We start from the raw sequence: 13,945 nt of genomic DNA, 5'->3' as shown, positions 1-13,945 counted from the left end.
TGTTTCTAGAAGATGTTCTTAGGCTCTGACAAGCCTGTGTATGAGCCAGGCGGAAAACCATTTAGTAGATAATTTTAACAAATGACCCGAGTGGTGGGAGCTGAGTTTCCACCCTCTAAACTAAACTATCTAGGATTGTTGCCTCCAGCGTCTAACACTAAACTACCTAGCATCTCTTCATATTGTTCTATTGTGCAATATCACAGCATAGTGGCTGTAAATGTAGGTACTTTGGCCCTTATAGAAACGGCTGTTGAAAACGCCACATGTTTTTTTCGCCTGAGTAGTGGTGCCATAATTTCGGTAATTGCCGCAATTCCAATATTCGTCTTTCAAACGGATGTGAATGCTGTCGTTAAGATTTGTATCAATTTCTTTCACCTGTATAGTTCATTTTGCGCCTATATATCGGATACCTGTTACAACTTGAAACATGTCGGCTCTCTAAACTCCCCCTTGCCTTACCTAACATGCATCGCAGAGCTGGTGCTATCTTGTTCACACTCCTTTCCTCTTTTTGGCCTTTATTAGCTAGTGTATACTCTTACAGACTGTGCGAGGCCAGAGCATCAGTAACATCTCATTAGAGCTGCTTCTTCCTGGGTTTGCACATTATTTACTTTGCCCGAAGTAATCCCACCATTACCGTTACGGTTGCCAAGATCGTGCTTCCCCATCACATATCCGAGCAAGGTGTTATCAGATCACCCATCACGATCACAATGTGACCTTTAGGAAGCTTCCCCTGAAGCGCGTTTAATTGTTTTTTCGGCAAGCTCATGATCACGGCCTTTCTACCTCCGCATGTCTGCCTGATCGTTTCATGCTATCTATTATATACCACTTGGAATAAATTGCTGCCTTATAACAACACAGGTTGACAAAATGGCTTCATTAGATCCTTGCGTTGGGTTACTATCTACTGCTTTCCAATTCAAACCTAAGATTGCTCCCCCATCATCGTTTAGCCCTGCCGTGAAAACGTTGTGGTGGCTTCTGACTTAATTGGCATCAAACCCCCTTTCTGTGATCATCCAGTAAAGCACCGGAAAGGAAACTTTTCTTCGTGATGGCTTGCTGGGATCGCAAGGAATCACAAATATCAGCGCTACTTTCTTTTCCTACTTTCTAACTTTAGGCGATGACATCTAGACTTCCCCGTGACTTTGCCGCTTTATCGAGGCCTGACTTGGTACTTCTACATTCACCCGGTAGACCAAAAACATTAGCATTAATCCCAGGAATATCTGTATTCGTTTTCGAGTCCCAGGAATAATTTTTACGGAAATCAACGTCTTCGCCGGTGGTGACTTTCAAAGCTTGGGGCCTCAAAGAGATCTCTACTTGCAGAGTGGGGGAATTGCTACCTTTCTTATAGATTATGGGCTAGCAGCTCTGAGAACTTCAGCCGAGGGGAGTGGGGATTCTTCTCCTGTTGTCCTGCCCACGGCAATCATGGTCTTAAAGGGTTGTGGTAACAAAACACTTGGATGGGAATGACGGGTGGTACTTCATGCGAGGTTAATCTACATGGCTGGCAACAACTGATTTATTAGAAATGGTCTCGTCGGCCTGGTAGCTTAGATTTGAGAAATAAGCCATTTAGTCAAGATCCACTGCGTGAAGGGAAGAAAATATCTGAATTATTCTTAAACTGTTACATATATCTTAACTTAAATCACCATTATCGTTGCTATTCGTCATTTCATAACTTATCTCTTATTTTTTCTCTTTTCAGAAATCCTCGTGTTCCGGCATCACTGCCAAGTCGCCACTCCAAACCAATTTCGAAATGATTAATTCATTCATACCCCAGCACTACTAAAATCAGTGCCAGGTATTTATTTACAAGTGAGTTGTGGTAAAACATTTCGCGTTTATCATGAAATATACTTCTGCTACCAGATTTCAGTGAGGTACGAAGAAAGGAGTGAAAATTAAGTGTTTTGTCTTCTTTAAATGTAAAGTACATACAAATATCAAAATGTGGGGCAGTGCTGTATGGGATAAACATCTAATGCTGTCATTCATGTTCTTCCAGTCACAAGGTAAGATTAAATAGTAAGGATTCGTTTGCAGAAGTTTATTACAAAAAGTAAAAGTGTGCTAATTAATTGAATGAATAAAAAGAATATGGAGTTTCTTGTTTAGACTTCTGGTTGCCCTCATTTTCAATAAATTTCGTTTGGTACTTTTTATATACATTTCCTGCCCTCATTTGGAGATGATGATTACCTCTGATTGTATCCTCCTTTTGCCTTTCGTTTTCTTGGAAACCACCTTTTACAACTCTTCCATATTTTCCTTTTGATGTTGACTAAAACTTCAGCCGCCCTGGGTCCCTGTTGCCTTTTGCTTATTTCTTATTGCATTAATTGGTTCGACCATTCCTTTCAGAATGTTCTCGGTTGAATTTCGAGCCGTAACGCTCAATCGCCCCAATTGACGTTTTTTGCATTCCTAAAAGAACACCACTTTACAGAATATATCATAATCTAAATGCAGATGCCACTGTAGCTAAGTTTTCCACTGCTGATGCACTCTGATGCGTTTGTTTGATATTGATGGTCAGAGACCCCCCTACCCTCTGACACAAGCCCGCATAACATTTTCTAATCCCTTAACGGTAAAACACTCCTCTTTCCTTCCCCACTTTCCATCCCTTTTTCTCTCTCCAAACTTTGTTCCGCGAGCCGAGCGCATTCAGTCTATTAAGACATTCCCATACTAATTTAGAGTTCACGTGATTGGGCCCAAATATCCTAATAGTGCTTGGGTGCCCGTTAAAATCCCAATGTTTTGCCTCCTATAATTTGAGATATAAAGAGGGGCTATCTATGGCGTGTATTTCCGCGTGAAATATGCGAGTGTTTTTAACCATCAGCTCAAAGTACGTTCTTCTTGAACCAATGACCCCTTTGAAGATTGTCTGAATTTGCTTGCCAATAAGCAGTGGAGTCAACCGCAGAAGAAACTGGGCATGTTAAGGTGCCTGAACCTCCTCTGCACAAGTACCGGACACTGTCGGAGAACATGTCAGCAGGTTTCATCACTCTCCTCACAAAATCTGCAGACAGTGTCCGTAGATACCACTAGCTTTCCCCGCTGATAGTTTAGCCTGCAGTGACCAGTGAGTATTCCCACTATGATCCGGAGGCTCTTCTTGGTGAGGTTTAAACAATCATTCGAGTGCTTGTTTTCATATCCCCCCATCAGCACCTTGGACTGTGCCATTCCTGGTAAATTTGCCCGGTAAAGTTCCCTCAGCTGTTCCCCTGCATTTTTCAATGTCGTAGCCATGAACACATTTCCGACTCCACAGAATGAATCTAACTCGTCAAGCGGCGTCACTCCACCTTTCCTGGCCACTTCATTCGCTGCCTCATTGTCTTCTAACTGCATGTGGTGTGGAACCGAAAACATCTAAACCTTATTGAACTAGCCGAGGGTGTTCAATTTGTAAAGGTGTTCTCATGCCAGTTTAGAATTTACCTGGTGGGACCTAAATTCCTTAATAGCTGCTTGGCTATTAGTTAGAATAGCAACCAGACCAGCGTCCTCTGTGACCGTGTAATCTACTTGCTCTCAGAGGATCGAGCTTGTCCTTCCTGGTGAATGTACCAGTTACTAGTGATTCGTAGTCCGGTTTGGATTCTGTCCCTATATTTGCCCTTGCAAACAATATCACCAGCGTTGTGTTGTAGAGGACTACGCATTTGAACATCAATTCTAATACAGTTGACTATGATCTTCTCAACCGTTTTAAATACGAAAGATATCAAGCGAACTGGTCTGGAAGATTTAGGGTGAAAAGGAGCCTTTTTATTCAGCTTCGGAAGAAAGACCACTTTTGCCCGTCTGCATGCCCTTGGTAGATATTCCAAACCTATGTTACCCCTTACCACTTTTAGGAGAGATTCTAAGATGATTTCTGCGCTTCTCTGGAGAAGTTCTGGAGAATGGCCCCTATTCCAAATGATTTAATTGGTTTAAAGGTTCCCAACACCATCTCAAGCGTAACCTCTTGCTAGTTTCCAATTGACCTTCCTTCTCCTTCTGGATGTTGTTGGGGTATCAGGCAGAATGCTATTACTTTCCAGCGTGGTTTGGGACGGCGGGAAATGAGTTCTATGAAGCAGATGTACCCTATCCTGCTCATTCTCAGTAAATCTCCCATATTCCATTTTCAGGCAGACAGAAATTATTGCCTTGCCTTTGGGTATAGCTTTATATAGTGTGGATGCATCTGTGGGTTGTTCTATCCCTTGATAGAATTGCGTGAAGCTGTTTCGGTTTGGTTCCCTATACATCGTCAGGGCTCTTTTTTACCTCCTCCAGTCCCCAGTTTGTTTCACCCGGTTGCAGGGTTTTCGCATCTCTTTTCTTATCTGTCATTTCTATGCTCACCTGTAAATAAGTTATGATGCCGCTGTCTGTCCACTCCCGAATAGCTCTCAGCGTTGAATTGGATTTTTCTGTGATCCAACCTAGAAAGCCCATGCGACACCCTCCAATTCTTTACCAAACTGTGCATCAGAATATTCCCTAGAGTTATGTCTAGTACCTCTTACCTGGCGCTGGTCATGAATGTTACCATGCTCCCTACGTTATGTATTTCCAACTTATTACTAAGGCTGAATTCCAGATAATGCTTACCTCCTCGATTAATGTCGGTGCTTTGCCAGACCTCATGGTGGGTGTTGGCATCGCAGGAGAAGTAGTAGCACTTTGCTTTCACGAAACTTCGCCAGTCTAATGACTAATTCCGAGCGTCGTCACTTGGGAAGCATCCGGATACCACAACAGCCTCTCAAGTTCTTCCCGCGGCTTCCAGCGAGACTTGGATAGCCACAAGCTCTCCAGTTATAAGCCTCCAGAAATCGATCGTCTACCCCGTCTACCCCGTGAAGAGTCTGTCTTTGCTTCTAAAAATGCTCAGGTGTGTGTAGGTCCATATTTTGAGTCATGATGAGACGTAGAAGCTTCCCCGTGCCATTGCGGCTTTGGAAAGGTAAACCGTCACGATGTGTGCCCCTGGAATATCATTCCCAGTACATGTCGAACACAAGCTCCTTATTCCGTCCCTCACACATCTCCATGGTCCATGAGGTCCTCCCTGCTGGTCCCTGGCTACTTTAGGGAGGACCTTTCTTAGTTGCGGTCTACGAAGTAGACCAATGTTGACTTTGGCTCCACTGCTTGACCTCCCAACTTTTCCCTTCTCTGGGTGTAGTCCCTTTCTTGTTTTTGTCCTGTCGCGAAGATCTTCGTCCATCTGATGGGCCAGCTTGCATGCGGTACGGAGTCCCGCTTGTTTGCCCATTTTAATATTTTCGTGTACTCATTTGAATCTCACGGGTATATTGGTTACGTGGTCTACCGTGCCATAGCCCCCTGTATCACGGTAAGGTCCGGCTTACTCAATGAGTGGAGCAGGTATCAGTGAGACTATTAAATTATCCAATGAGCATGGTTTGCATAACACCCTGGATCCGAGAAGGTGTTTTTGAACTCCTCGGACTAAATACGTCACGTTTTGTCAATAGTAGGGTCCCTTTGTACAGGCTCTGGCTGCCACCACCTACTAACGGTCCTGATAGACAAAAGACTTGGCTCCAGCCACACCTCAAACCCAGAGGGAAATAGGTTGGGTCCCAGAAATTTTCCGCATCAACCTATCCTGCGCTCCACTGCTTGACAGAAAAAGGATTCACTTTGCTTGCTTTCGGAATAAAAACCGCTTTTATCCACCTCCTCGACATAAACCCAAACTGTCTCTTACTACCTTTAGAATAAATCCTAAGACGATTTCCAGGCCCCTTTGAGGCAATGCTGGGAAAATCCGATCCACTCCGGATAATTCCAGTGGTTTAAAGGTGCACACCGTCCATCCACCAAGCACACCACTTTAGTTGCTTTCTAATTTTTGAATATTTATATCTTTTGAGGTCTTCTACATGAGCCATATTATTGATAAAGTCCATTAGATAAGAGCCCCATCTGTTTTCCTAAGATTCGTTATTATTCTTTCTACTTCAGAGTTGCCCTCAATGTCGGATCTTTTTATTCAATGATCCGACATATAGGGTCCATCCAATTCTTAGTCAGCCTCTTCTCTCCTCTCTCTATTTCCTAAAATTATGTCTAGTACCTGGGGGTTGGCAGATGCCACGACTACCTCTCGAGTTCCAATAAAACTAAAAGGCATGTATATTTTTAATTAGATTTAAGAATAATGCAAACTTTTGGTTTTTCGCAAGAGGAATCTTAAATTATCTGCATGCTTCCTCCTTGCAGACCGCGAATCTGCCCTCGGTACACCCATGGACAGCGCTATTTCATCTTTTACATTATTGAGGTTTATCTGGGTTATTTTAGTACCGGTCATTGGCTTTATTAATGTTCGGAGCTCATCTCCAATCTTAGGGCATGGCGTGTCTAACTGCCTATTTTGCGTCCTGGCGCATCCTAAATATGGTCGACCCGCTTGACCTCTTGAATGGGCAACAGGCCTACTTTCCTTCTCGGTCCTGCCCTTTCGGCCTATATGATATCTGCGGTTCCTTCGGGGATCCACTCGATGTGTTCGCGGTGGTACCTTTCCTTGATTTGCGTATACACACGGATGTCTCCAAACTTATATTTCATAAGGCTTCTTACCTGTACTCCTGACGTATCCAGTACGACCGCCCTGTTGGGTTCAAATTGGGGTTTCTTCGGATCATTGCCCTTTCGGGGGCTGATTTCCCCCTTTTGGCCCCGCTAGGCTTAGGTTTATCGTGACCCTGCTTTACGGCCTCGTCCGAATGCAGGCCTTCCTTCATATAGCGCAGATTCAAATTTGTGCCTGCGCTACTGAAGCCTCTGTCCTTCCTGATGACTGATACGCCGTCCAAAAAAGTACTTTTGCTAGTCCTTGCCTTCTAATCGAGTGGCTTAGTTAGTTGCGATCTGCATGGTTGGCCAATATTTAACTTGGCTCCAATGTTTGTCATCCTAATTTCTCCTTTCTCCACTTGAGGGACATCCTTGTGTGTGGTATGATGGTCATGGTTACTTTTTTCCCTTTTTTGATAATTTTATAGTCCATTTAGTCCCCACGAGTATTTGCAGTTATTAACTCCAGCCTTAGCATGGTAAATTCAAACTTACTCAATGAGGCTACCAGAGATTATTGAGGCTCCGTTTGCATACGGTCAGCAATCCCGGCTGCAAACTATCCGATATGTATGGTTCCTTTGACATCCTGGATTTCTGAAGGGTAACTCCGCGGTCTAGATCCGTACCTTTTTGTTAATAGTAGTACGATACACTAAGGTTTTGGAAGCTTGGCTCCAAATATCAACCTCGGAGAGTGAATAATTATCGTTGAGATCAGGGCCTTGAAGTGTGTTAGAGCACTTCATTCAAAATCGTAACGGTACACTACAGGAGTACAGTACTCTATAGGAGGCAATGTAGTTAGCATTGCACTCGCCCGAGATGATTGCCCTGATTTGGCTCAAGTACTCATTCACAGCTGAGTCGACTGGTATCCGCCGTTAAATCACGATACAAGTGAGATTTGAACCGCAACCTTCCGTATGACTGCCCAGGGTTTGCTATTGAGAAATCGAATCTTTAGATAAAATATAGATGCTGCTTAAGTATTAGAAAATCTCGATGATATCTTTTGTCAGGTTTCGGTCATGGTTTTCAAACAAGTCGGTGATTACCCTACCTGAATTCAGACTCGTAGCTGTGTAAGTTCAGCATTATTCTAGGCTAGGAGTGAGTGTTCGTCTGATGCTTTCTTCCGTTGTATATTAAATAAACAATCATCCTGACAGCACGAGTTCGATACATTATTAATTGCACTTAATTTTACGTGAGTAAAAATTAATTTCGGGTCTTAGCAATAACATTTACTCGCTTCATTATTCACTGAATGAATAAATAATAGCAAAATAAATAATAAAGCGTATTTTTACATTAATACAAAAGAGAGTATTATTTGAAGTCAATGTGGCCATTGAATTGAATGAATAGCAATCACAGCAAAAGTAATTTCGGTGCACCATTAAGCAATAATCGCACCCCCAATTCCTTCTCATTTTCCTGAATATTCCATAGTCCATTAACTAAGCTAATTCACGTCGGCTGCAGGCATCGATTATTAACAAATCCTACAGATGTTTGTTCGCATGTAAGCTATCATACTTTTCGTCTGAGGAAATAATCTCGGTAATTTCTTGATCTCTTTTCACATAAACATCTCAAATCGAACACTATTTTCATATTAAGCGAAATTTAATACAAATATTAATTACGACCTACTTGTGGTTGCGCATTGTGCCCCACAAGGGGTGACCCTGATACGAAGTTTCCCTGCATACGTAAGCCTCTGAAGGTGAATTCAGCCGAACTACACACGTATCCTGCATGACTTATCAAATATTTTAATGACTCGGTAATAACTTAATGTTGAATTAGAAATCCCATAATGAATTTCAATGTTGATTTAATATTCCCTGTAAGGAGCATATTCCTCAGGAGAACATGGACATGTATGCTAGCGTGTATATTCATCGCAAGCTAATGTAACACATTTGATATCAATTAAGATTGCTGTGGAAAGTCCAGTGAATATTACTAAAATTATTAGGGCGTAACATTAAGTACTAGCATTTGTGCTGACCGATATCTGTCGTATTTATCTATTCATGGTCTTTCTAGATTTCACCAACCAGGTAATGATCACTTCCACTTGAAGTCCTGTCTATTTTTTGGCCTTGGTCGCTATTTAGATGGAATTCCATCCAGATGCTTTGGATTAAATTTTCCGAAGTTGAGGAGCTGTAAGACATACACATGAGCATGTAGGTATATAAATAGATAAACATGCCAGCAGGAGCAATTGAAGCCTTAATAAAGTCGATTTCAACAGGGGCCGGAGAATAATTTGTATTCTCCTATGAAGCTCTCCCACATCAGGCGTATTGAATAAATTTACCGTTGGCTAGTATTTGAAATTCACAAATAGTTTTGAGAGCTAAAGGCTGCACAAATTATGAAGCACTAGTTACCACCCCCATTGTCTTATATTCTCCAATTATGAATGAATAACTTCCAGTCTAAATAAAACCAATTGACGCAAGCTGTTGTACAATTCTGGAGATATTGATTAACTGAATTGGAATTAATTAATGTTTAGTTATTAAGGCACTCGGAAATAAGCAGGGTCTAAAGAGCAATGCTAAAAGTCCAAAGCGAGCTTCCTGTCTGAACTTCTCCAATGTCTGCATTCATCTTTAACCGTTTTTCAAGATATGGCTTAACTTACTGAGCAAGTGATTTTCTTTCTAACCATATGATGAGAAAGCTTTATAAGAATTGCTTTAATGTCCATTTGTAGTCTTTTTTGTGAAGGAAAACCTGTGTATCTGTCTATTACACGCACTTTTCCAGAAACGGTTGTACGGATTGACATGAAATTTGGTGGGAACTACAAACGCCCATGCATGTAGTGGGATACATCGTCCCTCGTCTAGTTTAAGAAGGGGATCTCATACACATGCTCAAACTGTAGTATAGGTCCTAGGGCGTAACGTGGATTGGTACCCACGAAAATGGGACAAATTGTACCAACTGGTCCTCCAGGTTGTGGGTTGGGTAAAGCTGACAACCCTGCACGGAAAATCGAAGTTGTGAAGCCACCAAAGCTTTACAACGACGAACCCGGCAATGAAAACGGAATAACGATTTGCGCATATTCTCATGGAACGTGCACTACCTGTACAGAAAAAAACTTAGTTGATACCCTGTGCCAATATAAGGCTGGTGTAGCAAGCGATGCAATGGACAGGGACCGGTTTCCTGGAGAAGAGCCACTACACCATATATTATCATGGCCATTCGGCAAACCATCTGCTCGGGGTAGGTTTCCCAGTCAGCCACAAAATGAAACGTGGTGTTATCGGTTTTGAAAACAGAAGTGAAGTGCACTCTCCGTTGACGAGGCAAATTTCGAAATATAAGCCTTATTAACGTTCACGTACCTACAGAGGAGATCCCAGAGTTGAGATACTTTCTACGAGGCAGTAGAATGAAACTTCCAAGCCTGCCCCACGTATAATATCAAAATGATACTTGGTGTTTTTAACTGCCAATTAAAAACGAAGTCCATATACCGGCGATACGTTAGCTACCATAGCATACACAAAACTAACAATGACAATGGATTGCGAATAATCCTACTAACAGTGTCGCACAAAATGATTGTTAGACCACCAAACCAGGTGGCGTGGAAAGTGGTCCTGAAGCATAAGTTAGCTTTTGCAGACTCGACCACTTTCGACCAAATTGAATACGTGCTAATCGAACACCGCCACCTCTCAACCTTGATGGATATCACAACATATAGGGCGCCAATATAGACTCGGGCCACTATCTCATTGACATGGCACCCCGAGCTTGTATGACAATGGAACCTCGCAACCCCTCAGCCATTTATAACAGAGTTCTCGTAATATCTATAAAGGGAAAATAAATGCCGCAATAACCGCAGCCAACAGAGATGCTGGAGGTGAACCATCAACAAATATTCTTCACAATCACCTGAAGGACGCAATCATTGGTAAGGCCACAGAAATAAAGAAGGCGAAACGGCTATTTCGATGATGAATGTAAACTAGCAACGGAACGGAAGGATGTCGCATACCGAGTAATGTTACATTCTCAAAGAACGCGCCAAGACTTACAATTAACTTCGTCGAGAGGAAAAGCGCCTTCACAGACGGAAAAAAGAAACCTGGAAGAACCAAAAAATCTCTGAGCTTGAAAAATTCAGGAAGCAGCCGCACTACGTACGGAATTTTTACAAATCAGTAGGACGAAGCCTTATACATCTCGATGCCCATCCTGCCGAGACAAAGAGGGAAATCTGATTTCCGACAGAATGGGCATATTGGAGCGATGAGTTGACTACTTTGACGAACTGCTCACTAGCCAAAATATCAGTTGTAGGTTCTGCCAACTGAAGACGATGGACAAATACTACCACCACCACGCCTGGAAGGAATAGTCTGTGAAATCCATCGGCTAAAAAATCATAATCCGCCAGGAGCCGATGGAATTACAACTGATAACAACTACGACGATGAATTGTTTGTCATTAGCAGTCAGCAGAGCCTATTTCCGCTGAAAAAAAACTGGTCCACTCGAAACGTCTGAACATAGGGTCAAAGCTCTTACTGTACAAGCCAATAATCTTGCCAGTCCTCATGTATTTTTCGGAGACTCGGGTTCTTTGCAAGAAAAATTGCAAACTCTTGGCAGCGTTCGAAAGAATTTTTGGCCCCCTACATGTAGATGAACAATACCGTAACCTACATAACGACCAAATTTATGACCGATATCACGACGGCCTGGTTGTGGATAAAATTTGGCTCAATTGATTCGGGTGGGCGAGTTATCCAATCCGTATAGGAGAGGATGATCCAACCCAGAAAGTCTGTAAGAGCAATATCTATGGTCGAAAAATAAGATGAGGCTGACCCTGTCTGAGATGGAGCGATGGCGTAGGCCAGGACCCCAGGCAACTTTTAGGGATACCGAATTGGTGGAGTTCGGCGCAAAGCCGGGATGTCCGGATACCGAACAACGGGTGTTCGGCCGTTGATGATGATTATGATGATTCTAATGCGCGCAAAAATTGGCCGTGAAGTTTTTCTTCACTAAATACAGCCAATCGGGGTATAAAATGGCAGGTATCGATTGATACTTTCCTAAGTTTTGACGATAATTTTTACAGGGTTCTCGACTATATTTGGCTTCAAAAAGCAAGATTATCGTTCTTCATTTTTTTAGCAAATTGTATTATATATAATAGTTTGATTATAATTACATTAACATACTCATAACAACAAGATTTAAAGCCACCTAAAGGATGACTTTCAGAGTGCGAAGCGATTCACGTTTTATCGCTTTTGTCATCTCAAAACAGTTTCCCTGCGGTGGTCTTTTAAATTTCGGGAATAGCCAGTAATGACACGGTAGTAAATCAGGTTAATATGGGATCTGTGGAACCAGTGCAACGTGAGAAGGTGCACTATCGTGTTGCCAAAACCAAGAATTGTCAGCCCACTATCCAAGCCTTTTCTTGCGAATAGTTTCACACAAAGGATACTCGAACAATTACCTTTGTTAACGGTTTGGCCAGATAGAAGGACTTCTGAGAAGACAACACTGTCAACTTTATTTTTGCTTTCGATCGACTTATCAGTCTGGCTTCTCCTTTTGCACGATGTTCACTGAATTGGTCGCTGATTTCCGTTTCATGACCGGTTAATACTCAGAGCGCATTTCTTCTCAGATTCTAATGTGACGCTCCTTTTTTGAAGAAATTAAGTCGTTTTGACACTAGCCAGGACAGATCTTCCAATACGATATTGACAGATCCTTTCGACATACCAGTAATGAGATCTCTAAAATTCATTCGACCATTGGTAAGCACAAGTTCTTCAACTTTCTTTCCATGTTATTCATCAGTAGAGATAGATGGTCCGCTAGAACCCTCATCGTCTTCGAAACTTTCACGACCTTCTTTGAGTTATTGATTCCACTTATAAACGTTTATGCGTTAATGCGACGTCGTCGGCGAATATCCAGATCGAGCAGGCGGCGATATAAGGTCAGCACCAAAAACCAACATTAAACCGCACTGGTCAAACGGGATGCAATTCGCGCCGCCAAACAAAAAACTGTTTTACTCGAAATGTCTCACCATAAGATCAGAACTTTTACTGTACACGACAATCATCCTGCCAGTACTCATGTATTCCTCGGATTCTTGGGTTCTTAGCAAGAAAAATTGCGAACTTTTGGCCGCGTTCGAGAGAAGAAGCCTCAGAAGAAGTTTTGGCCTCCTACATGAGGAGGGACCATTCCGTAACCTGCATAACGACGAAATCTATGAGCGATACTATGACCGTCTAGGAGTGGATAAGATCCGGTTCAATAAGTTGCGGTGGGCGGGTCACTGAATCCGTATAATTGAGGATGATCCAACCCGAAAAGACAATATCTGTGGTAGAAAAATAAAACGAGGCAGACCCTGGCGTAGGCCAGGACGCCAGGCAGCTTTCAGGGATATCGAATTGTTGGACCTCGGCGCAAAACCAAGACGTCTGGAGTTCTTCATTTATCGGTTGTTGCGCCGCTGATGATGATGATTATGAAAGTTTCGTGGAAAAACTTACCAACTTCGGGCAAATTTACTGCATCTAAAGCCATGCAAATAAGCCGCTGATGACATAATTAATAATAATAATAATCGTTGGCGCAACAATCCATGTTGGATCAGGGCCTTGAAGTGTGTTAGAGCACTTCATTCAAGACCGTAACGGTACACTAGGAGGCAATGTGGTCAGCACTGCGCTCGCCCGAGATTATTACCCTGATTTGACTCAGGTACTCATTCACAGCTGAGTCGACTGGTATCCGACGTCAAATCGCGATACAAATTCCACTGCCACCAGTGAGATTTGAACCGCGACCTTCCGTACGGCAGCCTTGCGCTCTAACCACTCAGCTATCCGGACATAATTAACGAGAATAATTGACATATGAGTGAAATTCTAAAGTCCTATATATGAAAAATCGATTTTCCCCAGTCAATTATGTTTGATACAAAACCCTATTAAAATCTGCCTGTCTGTCTTTCGCATTTAGCTAAGAAAACTCCATCATGGATACGCATCTAGAATCGAAGACGCGGATGGCGAACTTTTACCGACTAAAACCTATTTTCTCGCCACTCTCCCCGTGAGACCATCATTCTAGTTTTGCTTCGTGCGGCTGTTTAGTTTGTTCATGGAATAGCTCCTTTATGTGGTGCTAATTGCATTAGCCTCGCTTCTATACCTTTGTTTAGCTTTTGCTTTTTGTAACCGTTGGTGGATTCACA

At 42.5% G+C, this 13,945-nt stretch overlaps 1 protein-coding gene across 2 annotated transcripts in view; it reads left to right on the top strand.

Moving 5' to 3' along the window:
* Nucleotides 1-1,898: 1,898 nt before the first annotated feature.
* LOC119653211 overlaps nucleotides 1,899-13,945 on the top strand; it is a 317,232-nt gene continuing 305,185 nt past the window's right edge. For both annotated transcript variants that reach the window (XM_038057781.1, XM_038057780.1), the window contains exon 1: nucleotides 1,899-2,048. In XM_038057781.1, the coding sequence (XP_037913709.1) occupies nucleotides 1,985-2,048 (64 nt within the window). In that variant the 5' untranslated portion in view covers nucleotides 1,899-1,984. The remainder of the gene's footprint in view (nucleotides 2,049-13,945) is intronic.

The sequence above is a fragment of the Hermetia illucens genome, chromosome 3 (assembly GCF_905115235.1).
Source record: "Hermetia illucens chromosome 3, iHerIll2.2.curated.20191125, whole genome shotgun sequence".
In the NCBI taxonomy this organism is placed as follows: Eukaryota; Metazoa; Arthropoda; class Insecta; order Diptera; family Stratiomyidae; genus Hermetia; species Hermetia illucens.
The sequence above is the reverse complement of the archived record's forward strand: the minus strand, read 5'-3'. Positions and strand labels throughout refer to the sequence as shown.